This window comes from Lycium ferocissimum, chromosome 5 (assembly GCF_029784015.1).
Source record: "Lycium ferocissimum isolate CSIRO_LF1 chromosome 5, AGI_CSIRO_Lferr_CH_V1, whole genome shotgun sequence".
Classification (NCBI taxonomy): Eukaryota; Viridiplantae; Streptophyta; class Magnoliopsida; order Solanales; family Solanaceae; genus Lycium; species Lycium ferocissimum.
The window spans coordinates 62,319,230-62,345,534 of record NC_081346.1 but is presented as its reverse complement, the minus strand read 5'-3'; the positions used below and the strand labels follow the sequence as shown (position 1 = coordinate 62,345,534).

Below are 26,305 nucleotides of genomic sequence, written 5' to 3'. Positions count from 1 at the left end.
TAGCAGCTTAGAGTCATCAAAAGCCATATGCATATAATCTACAGTGAGACTTAGAGTTTCAGGTAGATGATTAGGTACTCTTGAAGGTATCACCAATGAAAGGCATGATGAGATTCGGCAAGAAGGGCAAGCTTAGCCCTAGATACATCGGACCTTTACAGGATTGTTCGTAGAATAGGCCAGGTGGCCTGCAAGTTAGACCTACCTTCAAACTTGGAGTTAGTGAATCCAATCCTCCATGTATCCATGCTTTGTAAGTGTATTGGAGATCCTTCCTGAGTCGTGCCAGTTGATGGCGTTCAGGTCACAGAGGTATTACCATACGAGGAGGTTCTTATTGCTATCCTAGACCGCTAGGTTCATAAATTACGAACCAAGGATGTAGCCTCAGTAAAAGTACTCTGGAGGAATAAGAACGTTAAGGTGATAACTTGGGAAGCGGAGGAAGATATAAAGTCCAGATATCCCCATTTTTTTTAATCTCAAAGGAGATTCAGTCCGAGACACCATCACATTCAGGTGAGTAATATGTTGTTAGTTACTTTCGTTAGTCATGCGAGGCATTGTTATTGTTTATTGTTGTAGCCCTGTTTGGCATTGTGTTATGTTGTTGGGCCATGTGGCAAGTTGGTAGTAGTAAGATTATAGAGAAAACTCTGTCAAAATTTCTATAGACCTGCGAGAGTTTAACATTCGAGGACGAATGTTTCTTGAGGGGAAGGGGGAGGGGGGGATGTTGCACTTTATACTTTCGTATGTTGAGTTTTTACCGTGAGTTATTCATCGTAGACTTGGATGGCGGGACTATCTTTGAGGTTATATGAGTTTATACATGCCCATCTTGAGTATATAAGAGTTTAAAAATCATGTTTGGTAAGTATCGGAAGGATTAGAGGTCAAATGAATTGAAGAGAATACATTTCGTCGAAGTTCGGTGCGCTGAGAGAGGCTACTGTGTTGCAGAAGCCAGTCGAGGCATATGGGGCAGCATTTGAGGCCTAATTTTTTTTGAATTTTTGCCTGGAAATGTGCTGGGATCTGGATTCACAGATGCCATCTGCGATGCAGATTCGGACGCAGATCCAGGTCGGCTAATTTTTGTTCTTGATATGTTTAATTCGTAGCCTTATTTGTTGTGTCATATTTCACTCCAACATGATATACTAGTGTCGCCTAAATTTATGCATGTATCCCTTTGTTATAGGATTGGTGTACTAGTTGCGACAAGTTCGTTGTTGGATCGTATTTACGATTCAAGGTATGTAATGGCTATATCTTATTTCTTTGCATGATTCCATAGCTAGTAAGAGCTTACGAGTCACATAAGGAGAACTCATTGACTAGATCTTATTTTAGCTTTGTCTAGACTTTCGGATGACTGTGTCGTACCTTCCGAGAGATTCCTATCCACACCTTATCCTTTGATGTCACTAGAGATAGAGAGACACGTTGTTGCTTATTATATATGTCAGCATACACTCGATATACAACATGATATACATATATTTTCTTTAGCCTAGCCGCTTGGTCAGTGAGGTATCATTGCCTGGCCGCTTGATCAGTGAGGTATCATTTCCTGGCCTTACGATCAGTGAGATTTTACAGTTGCGTGACCACTTGGTTAGTGAGAGATATCATACTATTATATTGCGCTGTTATGAGTCAGACAGGTAAGGTATTTCAGGGCACTCTTGGCCTCCAGATTATTATGCTTTTCAATTCAGTTTCAGTTATTCTATTGCCTTACATAGTCGGTACATTATTTCGTGCTAACATATCTTTTGCTTGGGGCGCTGCATTCATGCCTGCAGGTGCTGACAGACAGACAGATAGACCTCCCCAGTAGGCTGGACCAGACATCAACAGATTGGTAAGCTCCACTCATCCGGAGTTTCCAGGTCTAGTTATAGGAGTCTCTCTTTTGTGTATGCATATATGATAGGTAGGTCGGGGCCCTATCCTGACCATGATATAATTGTTTTACTCTTTAGAGGCTTGTAAATGAGTCTTGTATATAGTATGTCAGTATTCTGGCTTTGCCGGCCCTTTGTATATCCATTTTGGTACTATTGGTTGTAGACGTTCATAGTGGCTTCGTCGGCCTGCACAGTTATGTATATATATGTTTTGGGTGTGCGTGACCTCTCAGATATGATAGCTAGCATTTACATATGTTTCAGAATGCGACCTTGTCAACCTTGTTGGTATTGTCTACTTGCAGGTAGGCATCGTCAGTCTAAGTTGAGGGTTAAACCTCCAGAGTTACAAGTACATAGCGATTTGCTCGAGCCGAGTATGGCACCGGGTGCTGGCCATGCCTCTCCAGTTTTGTGGCGTGACACAATTATGGTGGAAACAATAAAAATCGCCCAGCTTGTGAACATTATAAAAGACTAGGTCTCCCAAAGGACAAATGTTACAAATTGCATGGATACCCACATAATTCGATTTATAATCAAAACAATGCCTCATATGCCTCAAACCACAACTAAAATTCCAGATTTGGAAACTCTTAGCATAACTCAAACCATAATTCCAGATTTGACAACGGAAAAAAGATCATGGCATATGGATCACTATGATAGCTAAGGATTAAACCTCACTAAGGAACATTTTGGACAGATAGCAAATCTACTACATTATTTTCAAAACGGAAATGGAGGAGACAACAATGCTCATGATCATGCTCATACTTCTACAAATGGAATGGTGAAATTTACAGTCATAATAGTATACACTTCCTTTATTGATTTCAGTTAGCTGTCTTGCAAATATTTTACAAATAGACCTGACTCTTAGATCCTTGACTCTAGTGCATCAAACAATATGACCTTCAACAAATCTTTATTGACCAACGCTGTAACCTTACTCTAACCCATACTGATCATTCTCTCAAATGGATATAAAGTGAAAGTGAGTCAAATTGGTAGTGTTGTACTTGCACCTAATATTGTTCTCGCATAACCTTCGTTCAAGTATAATTTGATTTCTATTCACTCTCTTAACCTCTTATTATCCTCGAAAGTATTGTTGCATTTACTAACTCTTCCCGTCTTCTAAGGCTCCTTCAAGAGGGCCTTTGGAGATTGGTAAAGCTAGAAATGGAATATACTTCTTATGTCCAAAGTGTTTGAAGAACAACTATCCACCTTCCACCAACACACATGCTGATTCTATTTTTTTCTGCTTGCTGCACTCATAGACCAGGCTGTAGATAGGCTTCTTGATCCTACTGTAAATAAGCGTTTTTCTCACAATGTAAATAATTATTTATCATAACAAAATGCAAACTTGTGTTCCCATTTCTTGTATGTCTTGTGAAACTGATGTGAATGTTTTGTGGCACAACAAACTTGGGCATGTACCCTTTAGGAGAATGAAAGAAATTCTATCTATACCTGAATGTTTTTCTTCCAAACAGCCTTTCCTTTGTTCCATATGTCTCATGGCAAGACAAGAAATATTACCTTTCCCACAAAGAACCAACACCTCTACCAAAATATTCCAATTGTTACACATTGATCTATGGGGTCCTTACCATACAGTGACCCATGACAATTTCAAGTACTTCATAAAATGGTGGATGATTACAGTAGAGCTACTTGGACCTACCTCTTGTCCTGCAAAAGCAATGCACTAGAAACCATTAAAAACTTTGTTTCCTTGATTGAAAATTAATTCAACGCCAATCCAATCCATCAGATCTGATAATGGGATGGAGTTTACTAGTACAGAAGTGACATATTTTTTTTACAATCCAAGTGGATTATGCACCAAAGATCTTGTCTATACACACCATAACAAAATGGTGTGGTGGAAAGAAAGCACAAATATCTATTAGAAAATGCTAGAGTACTCTTATTTCAATCAAAGCTGCTCATAAGGTATTGGGGAGAGTGCAGTTTGTGTGCCACCTACATCATAAATAGACTACCTTCATCCCACATTAAAGGAAAAAGTCCATATGAATTACTTTACCAGAAAAAACCTTCATATTCTCACATGAGAAATTTTGGTTGTCTTTGCTACCCTACATTTCCCAAAATATATAGGGACAAGGCCTAATGGTAAGAAAGTAAACACAAAACTGATGGAAGCATTGAAACATTCAAGGCCAGGCCAGTGGTTAAAGGTTATACTCAGAAAGCAAGAGTTGACTACACATAAACCTTTTAACCAGTTGTGAAAATGACAATAGTTAGAGCCTTCTTAGCTACAACTGTCAAGAAAGGTTGGGGTATATTTTTGTTGGATGTGAACAATGTTTTCTCCATGGAGATTTGCGTAAGGAAGTCTATATGGCATTGTCTCTAGGTTTGGAAGTGGAAAATCCTAGGCTAGTGTGTAAATTGAATAATCTTGTATGGTTTGAAGCAAGCTAGCAGGCAATGGTATACCAAGTTGACCCAAGCCCCTTGTTAAAGAGGATACACACACTCCATGCATAACTATTCACTTCTCCATAAGAAAGCAAATCACTCTGCAGTCTATATTGTTGTCTACGTAGATGATGTCACACTCACTGACACAGATCTACAAAAGATTGAGGAAATAAGACATTTTTTACATGCAACTTTCAGAATCAAGGACTTGGGGAGACTGCATTACTTCTATGGCCTAGAAATATACAAGGAAGATGTCATTATCACATCACAGAGAAAATTTCTACATAACTTGCTGAAAGAATACAACTACCTTGATAAAAATAGCTTTTCATCTCCCTTTGATCCTACAGTCAAGTTGAGAGCAAAGGAAGGTGTTGCACTTCAGGATCCCACTACTTACAGGGAATTAGTTTGAAAGTTGAATTTCTTAACTAATACAAGAATGGACATCTCCTACAATGTTCACATCTAAGTTAGTTTATGCAAGATCCTAGATAGCCTCACATGAAAGCTGCATATCATCTGCTCCAATATCTTAAAGGAAACCCAACTTTGGGACTATTCTTATCCAAAGAATCAAACTTTGATGTCAAAGCCTACTGTGACTCAGATTGGGCTACATGCCCAGATTCTAGAAAATCAGTCAGTGGCTACAATGTTCTAATGGGTAATAGTCTTATCAGTTAGAAGTCAAAGAAGTAAGAGACCATTTCCTTATCACCTACAGAAGTAGAGTATAGAGCCCTCAGAAAAGTAGTGGGGCAACTTATGTGGTTGTGCAGATTATTTGATGAACTTACAGTGCCCTCTCCATTACCATTGAAAGTATTTTGTGACAGCCAGTCTGCACTACATAGAGCTAGAAATCTAGTGCTCCATGAGAGGACTAAGCATATTGAAGTGGATTATCATTTTTCGAGAAACCAGCTGCATGTGGACTCATTTGTTTGCATCATATTGCTACAGATCATCAGCAAGCTGATGTTGTGACCAAGGCTTTGTCAGGAATCAAATACTCTGCCATCCTCAACAAGTTGGGTGTGTTTTCAACACCTCCAAATTGGGGGGTGTTGGGATTTAGTTTTAGTTTTAGTTTTAGATTACATAATTATGTTTAGCTTAATTAGTTGTTAGTTAGTTATGCTAGAGTTGGTTAGATAGTTAAGAGGAGCTTGACACCTCATGTCATCAAGGTTGGTTATAATTAGTTTAGATATTTTTTTCTTTTCTCTTGTATAATTGTATATATACGACACTTTACACAGAAATGAGTTTGGATTTCATTTGCTCAACTTAAGCTCTTTCTTTCTTATCTATCTCCCTCTGCAAATTTGAAGATAATTTCTAGGGATTCAACTTGAATCTCCATTATTGCATTCTCAATCAAAGTGATAATTCAATCTAGTTAGCTTAGATTTCAACAAAAATAATCAGGCTGGCACGTGAAGGGGTGTGTCTAAAGATATAACCAAGTAAATAAAAAGGTGATCTCTCTAACAACTTTTACTTTTAGTTGAGAACTTGAGATAGTCACACACTTTAACAAAATTAACCTCTAGCAACACAATTCTCGATCGAGTATGATACAATAATCTAAGAAATAAAATAATAGTCTATTATAGTATAAAAATTTCCCCAAAAACCATTTAAGCTAAGAGTTCATGTTGGGTCAGATTCGAATGAATCTTTCGATAATCTGTAAGAAACTCTTTATCTATTTTAAAAAAATTAAAAGACAAGAACAAAAAGACAATGAAATGCAGAAACATATTGAAGTTTTATTATCATACATATCTTTCTTATATAATAGATGAATAAGTCTAATTATTTAGCTCTACAATTATATTTTATTATCATACATATCTTTCTTATATAATAGATGAATAAATCTATTTATTTAGCTCTATAATTTTATATTCTTTGCACTTATTATACATACTCAGTTAGATTTAAAATATTTTTGCACCGCTAGTGTATATAGTTTGAGCTCTTTTTTTGCTTTTCCTTTTCAGTTTCCTTAGAAGGATTAGGAATTGAGGTAATAACTGCATACAAATTATATATTATATAATAACTAACATTATCCTTTGGTCATCCCTAGCTATTAAGAATGAAATTTAGGCGATTCATTTTAGTTATCGAGAATTTGTTAATTTTCAAAACAAACCATTTAAAGTGGCTGATGATTGAATAGATAATATATATGTTCTTACTATTTTTTTTTTTTTTTTTTTTTTTGAAAAGATGTTCTTACTATTGTCTACGAAATGTTAAAGAAACTAATGACATGGATAAATTTTTTGTTTTTTTCCCCCTCTTCTGGTTTTTATTTGGGAAAAGGACACCACATGACCTTTTAGGGAATAGATAAGACAAACTTTTACCACTACTTTGTACAAAGTATCCGAATTGAACTTTCGGATCAAATTAATGTCAAATCTAGCCAGTACCAACCCAAAGCAGAACCCTGCACATCTTCTCTCCATCGAATCTAGTTTTGTCTCCTGATGTAATGGAGACACTGGTCAGCGACATCTGATGTAGTGGGGGCGAATGATGTGAATGCTCAGTTTTAATGGGTTCTATCACAGTTTAATAGTGGAGAGGTGAGGCAGAAGGATAAGATGTGAGGTGAGGAAGATGTGATTGGTGAAGCCGGAGGAAGAAGAGGAAAGGGAAGAAGTTTTTCTCGTTGTGTTCGACGGCTACGGTTGGCTTAGTGAATGAATTCCCCCTTTTCATTTACAATAATGTTAACTAATAGTTCCAAAGTTTTGATTTCTACAAGACAAAGTGAAGATGACAACTCAATTTTGTTATATAATATGTGTATAATTAGTTAATATACGCTGATCATACATTTATTATAAATTTAATATGCACAAATTATTCAATAGTGATACATTTTATATATATATATATTGTAGGGATAAATATTCTATACAACAATGATACAGTTTCTATATGCAAGATACATTTTCTATACATATACAATAGTGATACATTTTCTATACAACGATGATACGATTTCTATACATATGCTGGAATTAGTTGAAAAAGGCTACGGCATGGAATTATTTTGAAAAGACTAAAAAAATGTCTTTTAAGCTTCTTGGGCCATCCGTTTTTCAATAGTTTTACTGGATGACCATTTATGTCTTTGTCCCTTTATTTTCAGGAAATGACGCGTATTGTCCCTAAAAGTCTCTGGTCTTGAATTTTTATCTCCACTTAGCAAAAATTTTAAAAGATGACCTTAAATTGAAAAAATTCGTTGGGAAGAACTTATGTTGCCCATCAGGCATAAGTTCTAACTTTTGTCTATAAGGCAGAACTTATGGTCCATTAAGCAGATTCTTTGTCTTGAAATATTCTGAACTTCAACCTTATAGGCAAAAGCTAGAACTTATGTCTTATGGGCAACAAAAGCTTCCCTCTGTAGCCCGTCAGACATAAGTTCTAATTTTTGCCTGTAAGGCATGACTTATGGTCAATTAATCAGGATCGGTATATTAATTTATGTCCACAACTTTTGTCCGATGGGCAACAAAAGCTTTGCCTAGTGAATTTTCTGAAGCGCTAGCTATTTTAAAAAAAAAAAAAATTGTTAAGCACGACCAACAAATCAAAACCACCCCTTATATAGGCCATTTGTGAACTTAAACCGTCAAGTCAGGTTTTGGGCCTAGTCAAACCCCAAAGGGCAATTTGCACGATTGACTTTCATACGGACTAGTCTTTAATTTTTGCCCCTCAGTTCGCTCGTCTTTAATTTTTGCCCTTCGCTTAAAAAGGTGGCCGAAAATATCCCAAGGTTCTGGGTTCGAAACCCAACAGAGTTGAAATAATAATAATAATAATAATTTCGCAAGGCATAGGTTTCTATGAACCTATGCCTATTCGAAGTTACATAAAACATCTTTTGAGATACAAACTTTGCCTATAAGGAAAACTTACAGTTATCCTTAAGGCAAATATCACATAAAAATGACCTTTTGCAAAAGCATACCTTGCAATTTTTTTTTTTTTTTTTTACTGAGCGGGGTTTCGAACCCAGAACCTCGGAGTGTTTTCGGTCACCTTTTTAAGTGACGGGAAAAAATTAAAGACCAATAATTTGAGGGACAAAAATTAAAGACCACCCCAAAAGGACAATCCGTACAAAAAAAAAAAAAAAAAAAAAAAAAAAAAAAACCCAAAAAAAAAAAAAAATTTTCAAAGACAACATGTCGGATATAAGGAGCCCGAAAAATTTCATTCGGATCCGATACTGAGAAAACTTAAGGATCTTATGCTAAATTTCACTGTCCCAGTTGGACATTGACAGTAGTATATGCTGATCTTTTTTTTTTTTTTGGCGCGAATTGCCCTTCATTTGGGGTGGTCTTTAATTTTTTTTCCTTCAAATTGGTCTTTAATTTTTGCCCTTCGCCTTCTGGATTCAAACCCCAGCTCAGTAAAAAAAAAAAATCGCAAAACATGTGTTTGGATTCGCAATGCAAAGTTTTGAGAACTCTGCCTTAAAGCAGAATTTTGGCCTGAAGGTAAAATTCTACCTTAAGGCAGAGTTTTGCAAGCAAACTATGCTTGATAGGGTAGAGTTTGTAGACAACCTCTGCCTAGCGATTTTTTTTTTTTTTTTTTTTTCGAAATTCGAACACTGAAAACACTGAATTTTAAGTGAAGGGCAAAAGTTAAATACTTTTATTTTGATGGGCAAAAATTAAATACTTACCCAAAAGAAGAGCATTACTGCGAATTGTCCTATGCTGATTGTTGTCCCATATTCTTGGAACTGATGAAGATCATGTGACTGTTTCATCCAACTATATTCATAAGCAAAAAAGAAGTCCTTATTGGGCCCGTACGATGGGCCATCTACTCCTAAGAGATTTGAAAAGGAAAGAAGTCATTTTTTTGCGCGGATTGGCCTTCATGCGTCCCCCTCAAATCGTTAATTGTTAATTTTTAATTTTTATCCCTACTTCTTATTTAATAAAAATTTGTGGGCCAAAGTACGTTATTCATTTTGGTTACAAATCGAGAGATTTTGGGTTCGATCACTGTGAAGAGTAAAATATCGCAAACGGTGAGTTTCATAGAAGCTATCTTTCCGGCATATTTCTGTAGAAAAGAAGTTATCCGACATAAGTTGTGTAGTAACTAATTCGCTGGGCATAAGTTTATAGAAACTTTGCCTTGTCTGGCATAAGTTATGTAGAAATGAAGTTATACTGGATAACTTAATTTTCACATAATCACACGTGCCGGACAAGACATAATTTCTATGTAACTTTGCCTTGCGAAATTAGGTCATAGATCAGAATAATTTCTTTCTATGTTTTTATTTTTTTATTTTTTATGTCAGGGCTATTTTCCCCACTTTTTTATTGCTAAAGTACTGAAGGACAAAAATTAAACACCAATGGTTTGAGAGGTAAAAATTAAAGAACATGCCAAGATAGGGACATTCGTGAGAATTGGACAAAACACGTTGGAACTCAGTAGGTGTACGACGTAATTAAAGCACGACGAGGAAATGGATTAGTTGGGAGCAGTTTATGCATATGACAACGCTTTTAACAACTAGATAACAAACAGTTAGGAGACATGCTGAGAGTCAAAATTGTGTTTAGAAATAAAAATGAATCCAATGATTGATTCAGATCCCTTTTAAAAATCTGCATTCCCTTTTTTTAAATAATATTCACCAAGAATACAAAATATTACTATAATTCAATCTCAAGACATGATTACATTTCAGTTAGCTATAATAAGTTAATCACGCGTGATGAGGTCTGTTAGAAGATAATAAGCTAGTCGATCAAGCCAAAAGCAAATGGAATGGGAACATAAGGAAAAACATTATATTTGGCATTTAGGAGTAAACTAGTCTTGTCTTTTTCTTTAATAGGGCTGCAATATACGTATCATGTCGTTTGGTTGAGAGAATTTTGTGTGATTTTTATACCTTATTACAAATTAAAAACGTAATTAAGGAAACTGGAGATATTTCCAGTTTATTTTAGATGGGAAAAAACAAGCTCTTCTAGCTGCATCAAGGGCCGATGATTTTCAAACATAGGGACATTCTAAATTGTTGGAAAACACTTGCAATTAAATATGAAGTAGAAAAATTATTATAAGGCCACCTGAATGGGTTTAAAACCACAAGTTTCTGTATGAATTATTTCTTAACGTACGTGCTTCCCCAAATCAACTTGCATGGTCGGTACAAATCATTTGATAGATGAAATTGATATCTGTAATCTTGAATATATTGACGGAGAAAATCCCACACACGCTCAGGGAAAAGGACATAAATGGCCATCCGCCCCGAACTAATCCCAACAAAAAATTTAATGACGGATGGCTTGCTCAAATATAGGTCCCAATATGTAGTGGGCGGATCGAATCCGTTTCTTGATTGTTTCACAAACCTTAATTAAAAGTGACATTCGGGTTCTATTATAAGGGAAGCTTAACATAAACGTTTGTTAGAGTGCGCAACAAAAAAAATTTAATGACTCCCGATTCCATGTAGTAAAATAATCTCGAGCCATAAAATTATAACAAATAAACCCCGCGTCGGATACCGATCGGTCACTAATGGTCCAACAATCCCAATTTGTCGCACTCCCTCCCCCCCCCAGACGGTTAAAAATTTGTTCGGACTAAGTATATAGGTATTACTTTCTTCAATATATATATATATATATATATATATATATATATATATAAACTAATTCAGTATATAAATTGTAACGATATGTGTAATAAATAGAAAATGTATCATACGTATAGAAATTGTATCATTGTTGTATAGAATTTTTATCACTACAATGTATGTATAGAAAATGTATCATAGATAGAAAATGTATCATACGTATAAAAATTATATCATTATTGTATAGAATATGTATCCCTACATTGTATGTATAGAAAATGTATCGAAAATGTATCATAGGTATAGAAAATGTATCATACGTATAAAAATTGTAACTTTGTCTCGTACGGAAAATGTATCATTGTTGTATAGAATATGTATCCGTACTGTGTATGTATAGAAAATGTATCATAAGTATAGAAAATGTATCATAGGTATAGAAACTGTATCATTGTTGTATAGAATATGCATCACTAATGCATAAGTGTAGAACATGTATAATCACATTTGGTAGCCTTTTTTCAACTAATTCTAGTATATGTATAGAAACTGTCTTATTGTTGTATAGAAAATGTATCATTCGTATAGAAAGCGTAAAATAGAAAATGTATCATATATAAGTATCGGCATGTATCGTTGTGGTATAATTTGTGTTTAATAAATGTATAACCAACGTATGCTTACTAATCTATATACACATATTATACATGTTTTTAGACATTTCTTAAGACAAAATATAAATTAGACATGTTTGTTATAAAATATTCTGTTAACGCGTTCCGGCCTGGTGTAAATCCAATCGGCGTGCATAAAGTTGTAGACCTTTCAGATTCAGACTTCCTGCTTTAAATGACATACAACAAACTTAGCAACTCATAAAGGAACCATAAGCATGCTGTCTTTCTTGCTAAACTTGATTTAACTTATTAGAGCTCACCAACTGGTTACCATTAAAAGACGGTCTTCCAAAATTTGACGGAAGTAGTACTTCTGGGTAGGTGCGAACCAAGGAAGAGAGTTCATTGAGCGAAGAAGAGAGAGACTCTCATTTTTTCAGTATACAAAGGGAAAATAGGCAAAGGGTGTGATCATCATTAGATACTCTCATTTTTTCACTATAAAAAAGGGAAATAAGCAAAGGACATCATCATTATATAGGAAGCGTAAGCGGCGGAAATGAATTAAAAGGGGTCAGGTTTTTGGATCATGTGGATCGCTGCCCGCCGGGCTACTTGTGTCATTAATTTGGAGCGAATGTGTATTTCGGGGCATTTAGGTCAAATGTGGGTCATTAAAATTTATAATGGGTAATCACTTTGCGGGATTGTCCTAGTTGTTTTTGCCCCCTTATTAGTCTTTAATTTTTGCGCTTGCATGCTCGAACCGACAATATAAGAAAAAAAAATCGCGGTTTGCAATCGCTTTGTGTGGAACTTTGCCTTAAAACATAACTAAAGTCTTGTCCTTTGCGCGTTGGGGTGGTCTATAATTTTTGCCCCATACAATTTATATTTAGTAGCTATAGTTTAAAATAATTACATTCCCATAGCTAATTATAATATGTTAAATACGACTTATAGCTACGTATATATATAAAGTAGTAGAACCCCCGCAATTACGGCGTTATTAACTCTCTCATCTCTCTTTCTCTTTCTCCCCTCTCCCCCAACAACCCCCCCCCCCCCCGCCTTTCTTTCACAGTAACAACCATCATTCTCTTTCTTGGCTACTCCTTAATTAAAACGCCATGGATCGACGGGCTTGTTAGCGAACACAAGCTTAGTCCCGTATTGATTGAGATCGGAGTATGTATAACGTATCTCTTTATAAGATCATATCGCGTTAATTGAATCTCAATGCTTTTATGATTCATTATACCTCAGATTAATTGTTCTAGCTTAATAAGTTGTGGTGGAAATATTAGATGAACCATTTATGGCGGTGTTGTTGATGTTGGTGACCAGCGGCAGTATTGTTGCTATTGGCGACGTCGGTGGTTTGTAGATCTGGTGGTTTGATTGTATTCATTTTTCAGTGTACGTCAGATCTGGACGGCGGTGTGTTGCTGTTGGTGACCAGCGGCGGTGTTGTTGCCGTTGGCAACAATGGTGGTTTGTAGATCTGGTGGTTCGATTGTATTCATTTTTTAGTGTACGTCAGATCTGGATGGAAAAAACCAGATATGGCCGGAGTCTGATCGGAATTTTATTTTTTGTATTCAGTTTTGAGTGTATTCGTTAATTTTATTTCTTGTATACAAATGAATACAATGAGAATAGAGTGAAATTTATTTCTTGTATTCAGTTTTTGAATGTATTCTTTAATTTTTTTAGTGCAAAATTCTGTATTTTGAAGGATATTTTTTTGTATACAATCGATTTTAAATATAATAAAGTGAATACAGTGAGTTGAGTTGACTAAAGTGAAATCTAACTTGAATACAATTATGAATACATGACAGACTTATATGAATACAACAAAATTTTACTGATTGTATCCATGAATATAGCAAGGGAAAATTATGAATACAGCGACAACCTTATAGGAATACAATAAGTAACAAGAGCTGAGTTTTGCTATATGTTTGCTACGTAATGTAAATAGGTAAAATGTAGCTATCAAGCATAAATAAGCCTTCCTAAGTTAGTCATTTATGGTAAGGGTAAAAATTAAAACCACCCCAAAAACTAAAGACCAGGATTTGGGGGGCAAAAATTAAAGACCAAAAGAAGGATGCGCAAAAAAAAAAAAAAAGACTCAAGTAGGCGTTTGACCATGAGAACCAAATATTTTTCACTTGATTTGGAATTTTGGAGTTGGAGTTGAAGATAGAGTTGTGTTTGGTTATAGTTTTTGCAAATAATATTTGGTTGTTTGAATATCTTGAAAGTGAAAACAAGGTTTTAGTTGTTTTTTCCAAATTCCAAATACAAGTTGTATTTGGAATTTTCATTGCCAAACATAGTTTTCCAAATAAAGTGAAATAATTTTCCGGAAAAAAGTCAAAAATTTTCATGGCCAAATGGGTCCTAAAACAAATCTTGAATATTAGGCCAGTTAGTGGCTAACAAATAATAAACGTGGCATGATAGTGTGAAAGTTATTTATATTATCGATGTATACAAGTTAAATTCATAATATATACGACAATATTCACGACTCGGAAACTAATGATAGTAGTATTAGAGAAAATAAAAATCAACAATAAAGATTGAGAGAACAACACCAAAAAAGTGAATGTTTTGACAACTATGTATCAAATATAGGTAACAAGGGTAACATTGTAACCAACAATAGCATCACCAGTAGGAGCATCAAATGAATAAGTTTGTGCAATGGCATAGCCACGAGCCAATCGAAAAAGACCAGTTCCACCAACTACCGCCATCTCACGAACAGGATTCAATGCTGGATTTATACTTAAAAGGCTAAAAGAACTTCCTTGATAAATACCATCAGTGAAACCATAGTTAAAAACCATGATAAGTCCTAGATCAGTTTGACCAGCAGAACCATACATGCCACGGGCACGTCCCACAATCTTGGATTTGGGGTCAGGTCCAATAGTGAGAGGATCATCAACCTGTTGGGATCGAAATAATTAGAGCGTTACGCGAAAGTTAATAATTGCAAACCTTAAACGATGAATCGTGAATAAAAGGAAAATATATCAAAAGAGAATAGATTATAATGTAATTTGGTTAGTTGACCCACATATAATAAAACTTATAGTATATAAAAGAAAGCACAAAACTATAGAGAGAATAATCTCTCCCTAAACAAAATATTTTAAACGACTACATTGTTGATGCTATTGTGTTATTGTACGAAAAGAAAATATCTTCTATTTATAGAAGTCCAGAACTTCTCCTCAAAGAAAACGATAGACATAGAAGAGTCATTTTCTACCGAGAAAACTTTTGTCACAAAAAACTTTTTTGAAGTAAAATACAATTATGGTGTGAAAATAAGGTAGAATATTCAGGGAAAACACTAACACAATTACCATCATCAAAGCTCCAAAAAGGGTGCCTGAATTGTTGGTAGCAGCACTTTGGGCTACCCTAACAGCACTTGGGTTTGAACCACTAAGTATGTCATGAAAGTAGAACTCAAGAGTGGTTACAACTTCATTGCCTGCTTCAACTCTCTTGGCCCATGATTCTTTCTGTTCTTGTCCATTTGCCAAAGCTATGGTTGCTGCAAACAACAACAATAGCACTATAACTTTCTCCATAGTTTAATTTGAGAGATATAATAAAAAGGTTGTGGTGCAGAGAAAAGTACTAGTGCTTATTTATAAGAAAAAGTTACAAATATCTTCTTTTAAACTAGCTAGTTGGTACCACTTAAAAAGATAATACTATACTCGAACAGGAGAAATGAGTTGTCTACTCTGTAAGGTTTTGGTTCCTACCTAATATATTCTTTTGACTTCTAAGGGGTCTCATTAATGTTCTTAAGGGCACGAAAACAAAAACGTACAATCTTCATATAAATTAATAGGCCATGTTGGGATTATAAAGTTGTCCCCAGTTCCTAAAATAAGTTTGAGGCAGGACCTGCTTATATAAAAGGCCAAGTCTTTATTGTTTGAAGGCTTAATGCATATGCGACGCCACTAAAGCTTGCCTTTTTTTCATTGGCGGCTTAACTAAGTGTTATTCCTATAACTCACGACCGTCACCGAAAGCGTGTTTATCAAACCCCTTAAATTTGGTTTTTATTAGAAGCGGAATTAAATTGGGAAAATGAAGGTGGCGTAATACTTTAGACATGTGTTAAGCTATTCTTCAGGTCATAGATGTGTGGATTCTGCTCTTCCACTGCCAGCTTAATTAATAGCTACTCTTTTTCCCATCTTAATTGCTGCTGATCTTAATTAAAAGATAGCATAATTAAATTAGACTTATTAACATGTTGCTACATTGAAGATGAAATACTATGTAAGTCGGATTGTGTTTGATAGACACACTTGAGGACGAGTTCGGGGGTTTAATAAAGCAATACAGTTAAGTTTCTAAAATAGAAAAAAAGGAGACAGTTTAAGGGTAGCATATACATTAAGCCTTGTTTGATATACAGGACCAGCTGCCTTATAAAATTATTGTAAAAAAGTTCGTACTTTCATTTCCCCTGTAGAAAGCTTAGAGTGAAATGGTTTAAATTTTTTTTTTTTTTTTTTTATTTGGCCTCTAATGAAAGCAACACTAGCCCAAATTTCAACCCTTAATCTGTAAAGACATATTGTTGTCGTTTTTTTGCTCTTCTGGTATTTTATATTATTGCCTTATGTAATCGTCTAATTATTTACACAACCTAAACTACTAAGATATGATCTTTTCTGAGCTTCAACTAACTTTGATTCCTTTTCCTGGTTGTTTTCCTAGGTGGCGTGAGGGTTGATGGTGCTAATTAATTGTTCTGGTTTGAATATTTGACGTGGGTTTATTTTTCAGTCTCTTTTTAGTTTATCAATTAATTCACCAGCCACAAGAATATTGTAAGTGTGGATGTCAATTGGGGGATCATCAATATTATTCAACAAATCATCTGCATACCTGACCTACTGCGATTATATGCTGTCAATAGGTAACAACTCTAGTATATCTATAAATAAAACAATTCTCTTATCTCATTAATATACATTATGTTATTTATTTTTACTTATGTACAATTTTAGGTAAAGAAGATTGCATCCAAGAGAAATGATAATTAGAGTATGTATAATTAATGTAGACTCGTATTTAAATGTTTATTATTTTATCGTCAGTTATTTTTATTTTAAGCGAGTAATATAAATAATACTTTTTAACTTTCTCATTGAATTACTACAACGTATATGGTTGTTAGTCTTTGATGGTGTCTTTTGGTTCTCTTTGTTTGAAGTAGTATATTGTCTCATATCAAGTATACAAATTCTTTAATTTGGAATTTCTCTTTGCTTATAGTACTAAATTGTTCTCTTGATTTTGTTGTATATAAAAATGAAGTAAAGTCCACTCTTTAGCATGTTGTAAAGAAAAATATGCTTCATTTTAACTTTCATCAAGCATGTGGTTATTTTCACTGATTAAACACTTATAAGACGACTTTGTACACATTCATAATTAGTTTATAGATGGATTCGTATGTTTTTTGTATCGTCTAATTATATATATTATTAAAAGTGGGAATCTCCATAGTTGAAAGTTGGATTAAGGTAATACCCTTCAAAGGTTAAAATACGACCATTTTACCCTTCACTTAAACACTATTTATAATATTTATTCTTTCAAAAATCAATGCATTAATTTTCTCAGTTACTCTCATAAGGTTAAGAATTTGAAATGTTACGTTGAATGGTTATGTAATATGGACCAGATTCATATGCAGGTATAATTTTATTCTTGAAGGGAAAAAAAACCTTTTATTAATAATTAATAAACTAAATAATAAAATCAAATGCATTGAACAGGTAAATAGTGTATTGGCTCATCTGCCAGTAATTAATAGGCTCTACATGTGCATAATTCTTAAGCGTACTACTTAATAGTATAATCTTTTCAGATTCCAACTTTCATTACAGTAGTTTGGTGGTCCTTCAAGCTTCTAGCGAGTTATGTATTTATTCATAGCATTTGTTCCTACTTTATAAAAGTTAAATCACTTAAATTATTTTGCCCACTATCCCTATATGGTGTCAGAAACAAATTTTGTTGTGCTTCTGTCATTCTTTTCTTTGTATGTTTCTTTTAGTAAATAGTTCTCATAATTTCCTGTAAATTCTTTTTGGAATTTGATAAATGATATTTTCGTTCTTCTGCTTTAATGTTCAATAATCGAGAAAATGTGATAAACTTTTTTGAACTTTTGCAGTTGGAATAACCCTTTGCAGATCAAGTATTGAGATTTTTTCTAAATCAAAGATGTTGCTGCTGCCTACTAGAGGTTTGTCTTGACTCAACTATGATCTGCTAGATTTTATTGTTTATAAAAAATAAAAATAAAAAGTAGCATAAAGCAATTCATGATTAACTTATCATCTTTAAGGTCAATAATTAAAAAATGTTAATTAAATAAATCAAAAGGTATTGAACTATGGTTTGCTCATTTAATAAGGTTCTATAACAGTTGGGAAAGTTTTCACAAATTGTGGGGTTTTCATGTTGGTGAAAAAAAAAAAATACAATTTTTGAAATTCAAAATTACATGTCCGAACAAAATTATAGGAATATTTGAATTGGATGTTTCCTATTTTGCTGTCACATATATATATTAGGGGTGTAAAAGACAAACAACTCTTCCTATTTTTAATTTGTTGTTGGTCAGTTAGCATAATATGATCTTCATTATATATGTATAACTTATTATCTTTTTAATAGATCAAATATAGCAGGATTGTTCAATAAAAACTATTTTTGTTAAAAAAAAAAAACACTAAATAAAGGACTCCACATGTGCTTTGGTTTGAGTATAATTGTAAGGAATTAATTTCGATAGAATCTGTTATATTCCTCCCTCGCCCTGTCCAAAATCTACTTTTTTGTTGCTAAACTATTTGTTATATAATCTTGTAAACTTTAATAGCTTTTATGTCATAACGAAACAACGAGAAGATTTTGAGATGCGGTCATAACTGAAAATATCAATATAATGTTCATTACAAGAGTTATAGCCATGATTGAGCACAAAACACTGTGATGGACCGTACATAAAAAATGTTATCTATAAGAAAGTACTAGGTTAAATACGAACATTTTATATGTCAGCATCTAATTACATCAAAATTGATCTCATTCACATCGCACCTACCTAACTAAATTTAATTATTCAACTTTGTAGGTTTGAATGATCCATAATATTTTGTGTTGAACAATCAAGTCATTTGAGTAGGCTAATTGTTTATCAAATTCAGCTTGTACTTTTTTTTCGCCATTATTCATCATACACAAGCTTTAATATTATTTATATTATTTTTAAAAAAATTACTTATTGAATTGAGACACACGTGTCCAAATACTAGTTCTAGAAAAAATATTTGTATATTTAACACTTGTAGTTTTAGTCTAATTTCTTGTAGAATTTTCAAATGCCATGTGAAAAGACTACCTTTAATATTAGTTGTTTAATTCAACGTATATATTTAAAATGATGTTTAAATAAGTATTAGAACGCCTGATCTTTTAACAGTAATTTGGGCAACTTAAACAGGCAATAAATTATTATATAATTTTATAAAGTAAAAAAGATCATTTATTGTAAAGTATGATTCCCCTTATCATTCTCTATCATACTCAACTGAAAATATTGATGATTAATTTATGTTTGAAAACCATAATTAAACACTTACCAACAAACTTAAAAGTATAAAACTGGGCCCTTAAACGGGTCTTTCCTCATCTACTTGGAGAATAAAGGGCAATTCGCAGAATTACTTTTTGCCCCTCATATTTGAGTTTAAATTTTGCCTTCTAATAAAAGTTTTAAAAAAAATTAACTTGAAGGAATTACTAAAGTTATGCGGACCGCATACTTATGCCGCGTGCGGACTAAATCCGGCAGTTCATTAAATACTTAAATCAACTATTTTAAGAACATGTTTTTTTTTTTTTTTTTTTTTTTCTATAGCTAAGCTTATTTGGTACGTTTTTGGTTTAATTAGATGGGCATGTAGTTAAAAATTATGTGAAGTACTTATGCCTTAAAAGTTTAAATATTTCTGTATCAATAGACAACAAAAGTATGCCGGGTCCGGATAGCTCTTCCATTTTCGTACCTCCACCCCAAAAGAAGGGCACTCTAAATAAAAGTATTAACTTTTGACAAATTAAAATTGTTCAATGCATACTTAAAGAACTATTTTGAAATTCTTTTTTTTTTTTTTTTTTTAATTTTCTATTTGATTTTCGGAAGACGTTAAAAGTAAATATTTCTGTACCAATAGACAACACTCTTCCATTTTCGTACCTCGCTAAATGGTTAATATTGTTGTACGGAAGTAATATTTTACATTCAATATAAATTTCAAAATTTTATTCGTAGATTCAAACTTAAAATTGAATGTTATATACTCCCTCCGTCTCAAATTAATTTTCATTTTTTTGTTTTACACGCCGTTGTCGAGAATAGTCTTAAACATGCAATGCCCAACAATGGTATAATTTCAAAGGAGAGCCCATAACAACACCAACAATGGATATTGGTTTTATTATTTTCTTCTCTTCTCCCGTTTTATTGTAAGTTCATTCATAAAGCAGGTATTTTGCGATTTGTACTATTAATGCTACTTTCTTTGTACAATTTAGTAGGCTTTTGGACACGGATTGAGTAATGTTTGAAAAGGTAGTACTTTGAAGTTAAAAGAAAAATATTGTAGTATTTGAAAGTTGAAGTTGTGTTTTGGGCATTGCATTCACTTGAATTTTTTTTAAAATTTTGTGACTGGAAAAAAAAATATTACTTGAAACTTTCAAATTTGAAAAGATCATCTTCAGAATCTAACCAACAAATCATTCTGATATATGTAACTAAATTTAAAAAAAAAATATCATTTAGAAAAAAAATGAGTAAAATATCATTAATGTATTTAAAAAAAAGAAGAGAAAATTGTCTTTTTTTTTTCTTCTTAGTTTTATTTTTTAGTAGAGGATCATTTTTTTTAACTTTTCTTTATTGGGGTAGGGGAAAGGTAATCAGGTGAGGGGATTACAAGGTGGGAAATCAAACCTTCATTAACAAGGTGAAAATTACGTAGCCAACCAATTGAACTACTAAGATTTTCCTAGTAGAGGATTATAATCCTACATATATTGAGGTGTTTTTAATATAATCATTCGGTATTTGAAATTATTGGCCGCCTAATCCGGATTCACATGCGTGACAAAGTATTGATTTTTTATTTTTAAACTTATTTGTTTCTTAATTTTATTTCATTTTAGAAGTTAATCCTACATATATATGATCGCATATTCAAAACCTATTGGCATCTTTGTTGAAATATTTTAGTGGATAGCATCTAATAAAATTAATAATTTGTTATATATCTAAAACAAACACACTTAGTGATATAAATTTGAGATGTCACCCACATTTTTCTACTTATTGTTGAAACTTATGTTTCCCAAGGTTGACGGCTTATTATTTGTCTCAAATGGAAATTTAAAAGAAAAGGAAACAAAATAAAAAGAATTAGGAAAAGAATAGAAATATAAAAAAAAAAAAAAGATCAATCCCGGTCTGTTAGACATTTTTTTCTTTGCCTAATCTTTGTTTCTCTCCTTTACTCATGTTCTAATTGCAGCAACGGTAAACACTTAACCGTATCAGGTGTTTACACCAAACCAATGTAACTTATTGGAATGAAAATTTATCCTCATCAAACCAAAAACCTTAATTATTCTTCGATATTTGTTTTGGTTTAATTGTTCAATACAAATTTATTTTAAAAAATGCACTAAATCTCAATAAATTTTGAAATATCTCGCTAGTAGTAAAACTCATAGAGTAAAATCGAAAAGGTAATAAAGAAACTTCATTTCTTATTTTATTTCGGCAATTAGATGTACTAATTACTATGTTATGACAATTAATCAGTGGTAAGAGAATGGTCAGACATTTAAGATTTTCCTATATATTGCATAATGTTATGAATGCAATGAACTAAAGTGGTTATCCATTTAATTTTTATACATCACATACATGAGTCACTTGAATTCATATGTATCTATTTAGTATGTAACTTCATTCTTGCCTCTGACGATGTGCTTTGTAACTATAATTAGAACATTTTTGGCTCATGGATTTGCACATGAATTAAGAAGAAAAGTCTTCTCCTCCTCTCTATATCTTTGTCTACATTTCTTGCTTATATTGCTCTTATTTTACAACACGTTATCAACACGAATTGCTCAAATAAGAGTCATTTTGCTTACTCCACGAAGCTCTAGTCTTTAAATCCGAGTTATATTTTTATCTGTTTTACGTGAGGTATGTTTACTACTTTTTCCCTTTATAATAGCAATATGCCAAAATGTTAAACAGAATGTTACTTTGAAGTTGTTTGTCAATTTTAACTTTAGTGCAAATGTTTCAATACCGTGTGTCTAAATCAGTATGCATCAGTTGCCTTAACTTTAACTTGCAAACAGGACAGTAACTTATGTGCAATAGTAGTAACAAGGCAAACGTTAATCTGTTAGTATTACCATACTGATGTAAATTTTACACTTATTTATGGTTGTGGATAAGTTATTTTTTAATAAGACTTCAGATCTGTGTTAACATGAATCCATGATTCAATGGGGTTCTTAATTGCATTAAGACTTTGAGATAACAGTCTATTTTGTGAAGAGAAAAAAAAAAAAAAGAACTGTATTGTGAAAGAAGAAAAGGTACTACTTTGTGGAAAAAAAGGTAGTGTTTTGTGGAAAAGAAGCTATTGTTTTGAGATTATGTTATTATATTATTTATAACTCAATATTTTTATGATAGTTCTCATTATGTCAAATTTATCAAAATTTGAATGTGACACTTGATATATCTGAAAAAAATTATTTGTCATGGGTATTTGATGCTGAATATACCTTGCCACTAAGGGTCTTGGTGATACTATAATGAAGGATATGAAGCATCAAGTCAGGATAAAACAAAAGCTATGATTTTTCTTCATCATCATGTTGATGAAGGGTTAAAATGTAAATATTTAACCTGGAAAAATTCATTTGAATTATGGACTAGTTTGGAGGGACAATATGACCATCTAAAGGCCACGGTATTGCGAAGAGCTCGTTATGAGTAGTTACACTTACGGTTTCAAGATTTTAAGACCATACTTGATTATAATTCTGTTGTATTCAGGGTCACTTCCCAATTGGAATTATGTGGGGAAAATATAAACGATGAGGATAGGTTGGAAAGACACTTACTACTCTCCACGCCTCAAATATTGTGTTATAGCAACAATACCATGAGAAATGTTTTCGGAAATATTCTAAGTTGATCTCATGCCTTTTGGTGACTGAGAAACATAATGCCCTTTTAATGATAAATCATGAAGCCTGTTCCACTAGATCTGCTTCATTCCTGAAACAGATGTGGTAGCGAAAGATCAAAAGTCTGAAAGCGGATAAAGTAATAATCAAAGACCATAATAATGTGCGTGGGGGTGGCAAGGGCAAGGGACAATATAATAATTGTCGTGGTGGTGGTCACCATAAAAGGGCGAACAACATGGGTTCTCAAAGTAGTCCTTCAGATAGAAACTATCATCATTGTGGTATGAAAGGTCATTGAAAAAAGAAATGTTGAGCATTTGTTAGGCTTTATCAAAATTTCTTTAAAAGAAAGGGAAATAGATGTGGCACCTCTTATGCTAATGCCTGGGTGGAGTCACACTTGACTTTTAAAAATGATGATGAGGCGGGGACTTCACAAAAATATGATGATAATGCTGAAGCAATTTTGGCTTTGAAAGATGATGATTTTGATGGCCTAAAAGATATTACTCATTTGGAATTTGAAGACTTCGCAAGAGATAAAAATTGAAATTTAATTATTTTACTGAGGAAATCAGTTATGTTGTTGTTTTTAATTATCATGTTCTTCTTCAAGAAGTACTTAAGTTTTCTATTGCTAGTTTCAGTATTCCTTATATATTTTTATTTTTATGAAGATAAATAAAATTCCCCAGCCTTCAATTGGATCCAAGATGAGTAATAGAGATATATACCTTGTGGATAATGCTACAACTCACACTATACTAAGAGAAAAAGAAATATTTCTCTTATTTGGTTATGAGAAAGGCTTATGTTAATACAATATCTGGTAGTACAAAATTAATTGAGGGCTCTAGAAGAACGACCTTATTACTACCTAGAGGAACCATATTGGTCATTAATAATGCATTGTATTGTAGTAAGTCTCAAAGAAACTTACTAAGTTTGAAGGTTATTCGTCCAAATGGCTATCACGTTGAGACTGCGAATGAAGGTAAGGTTGAAATACATTTATATTACTACAATAAAAGTGGGGGGAGAGTTTGTACATGAAAATTACCCGCACTTTCTTCTGGGTTGTACCATACAAGTATTAGTTTCGTTGAAACACACACTGAGGTAAACAAAAGGTTTAATGGTTCCAATAATTTTATCATTTGGAATGACCCTGGGGCCAACCCGATTCTAATATGATATGCAAAATAATTGAGAATTCACATGGCCATAATTTGAAGAACCAAAAGATTCTTCAATCAAAGGAATTCTCTTGTGCCGCTTGTTATCAAGGAAAATTGGTTATTAGACCATCAACAATTAAGGTTGGGATTGGATCCCCTGCATCTCTGGAATGTATACAGGGTGATATATGTAGGCTAATTCACCCCCCATGTGGACCATTCAAATATTATATGATCTTGATAGATGCATCTACAAGATGGTCACATGTGTGCTCATTATCAACTTGCAATATGGCTTTTGCAAGATTGTTGGCACAAATAATAAGGTTAAGAGCACACTTTCCAAATTATGCAATAAAAAAAACCCGTCTTGATAATGCTGGTGAGTTTACATCTCATGTCTTTAATGATTATTGTATGTCCATTGGAATAATAGTTGAACATACATCCTAGGCCTTTAATGATTATTGTATGTCCACTAGAATAATAGTTGAACATCCGGTTGCTCATGTTCATACTCAAAATGGTCTAGCCGAATCATTGATTAAACGCCTCCAATTGATAGCTAGACCATTGCTAATAAGGACAAAACTTCCTGTTTCGGTATGGGGGCATGCTATTTTGCATGCAGCAGCACTCGCGCGCATAAGGACAACTAGTTATCATGAATTCTCCCCATTACAGTTGTTTTTTGGCCAGGAGCCAAATATTTCCCATCTTAGGATTTTTAGGTATGTGGTATATGTTCCAATTGCTCAACCACAATGCATAAAGATGGGTCCCCAAAGAAGGTTGGGGGTATATGTTGGGTATGAATCTCCTTCTATTATTAAATATTTGGAACCTATGACTGGAAATTTATTTACGGCAAGATTTGTTGATTGTCATTTTGATGAATCAATAGAACCAACATTACGGGGAGAAAATAAGCAGTTGGAAAAAAAAAAGATAGATTGAAATGCATTATCACTATCTCATTTAGACGCTCGAACGAATCAATGTGAGCAAGAGGTCCAAAAGATGATTTATTTGCAAATCAGCTGCCATATGCATTTACTAACCTTTCAAGGGTTACTAATTCTCATATTTTAGTAGTAAATGCTATAGTTTGAGTTGATATCCCGATAGGACAAACTGCTAATGCAAATAACTCTAGGCCACGTCTTAAACGTGGTAGGCCAATCGGTTTCAAGGATAAAAATCCTGAAAAAAGAAAAGGAGTAAATGATCATAGTATGGAGGCAATTGCTCAAAAATATCCCCGAGACATAACAAGTGATAAGACCACAGACGAGGTCCAGGTACCTCAAAATATTGAGAATAATGAGATTTTCAATAAGTTATGTCTCGACAGGAAAAAAGTGGAACGAAAATGATATCGTGGTCGATAATATTTTTGCTTATAATATTGTTATTGAAATAATGCAACAAGATAAGTATCTTGACAAAAAATATGTTGAGGAATATAGACAGAGAAGTGATTGACCAAAATGAAAGGATGCAATTCAAGCGGAATTGACTTCACTTGAAAAATGTGAAGTTTCGGACCAATAGTCCGAATATCTAAAGATATCAAGCCAGTGGGGTACAAATGGGTGTTTGTGAGATAACGAAATGAAAAAGGTGAAGTCGTCAGATATAAAGCACGACTTGTTGCACAAGGATTTTCGCAAAGGCCGAGCATTGATTCTGTGGAAACATATTCTCTTGTGGTCGATGCAATCACTCTGAGATATCTGATAAGCCTGGCAATGCATGAAAAAATTGATATGTGCCTCATGGATGTTGTCACATCCTATTTATATGGCTCACTAGACAATGAAATTTTTATGAAGATTCCTGAAGGGTTCAAGTTGCCAGAAGCATATAAAGGCTCTCGAGAAACTTGTTCAATAAAGCTTCAGAAATCCTTATACGGATTGAAACAATCGGGAAGAATGTGGTACAATTGTCTTAGCAAGTATTTGCAAAAGGAAGGGTACAGAAATGATCCTATTTGCCCTTGTGTTTTTATAAGAAGGGCTGACACTGGATTTATTTGTTATATCCCGCCTTTTTGCATAATCGGAAAATTCGAAATAATTGTGATTTATGAGAAAG

The 26,305-nt window shown here is 33.4% G+C and overlaps 1 protein-coding gene across 1 annotated transcript; it reads right to left on the bottom strand.

Moving 5' to 3' along the window:
• Nucleotides 1–14,141: 14,141 nt before the first annotated feature.
• On the bottom strand, nt 14,142–15,384 carry LOC132058451 (dirigent protein 23-like). Its single transcript, XM_059450949.1, has 2 exons — nt 15,059–15,384; nt 14,142–14,635 (listed from the first exon to the last, which is right to left on the bottom strand). The coding sequence occupies exons 1-2, from the start codon at nt 15,287–15,289 to the stop codon at nt 14,309–14,311; spliced, it is 558 nt and encodes a 185-aa protein (XP_059306932.1). The 5' UTR covers nt 15,290–15,384; the 3' UTR covers nt 14,142–14,308.
• Between the last annotated feature and the right edge of the window lie 10,921 nt (nt 15,385–26,305).

Bases quoted from the DNA above. Each gene is read 5' to 3' on its own strand.
- LOC132058451 (XM_059450949.1), bottom strand. From the start codon at position 15,289: ATGGAGAAAGTTATAGTGCTATTGTTGTTGTTTGCAGCAACCATAGCT. The intron at 14,636-15,058 runs GTAATTGTGTTA...CGATCCCAACAG, and splicing joins TTTTTGGAGCTTTGATGATG to GTTGATGATCCTCTCACTAT.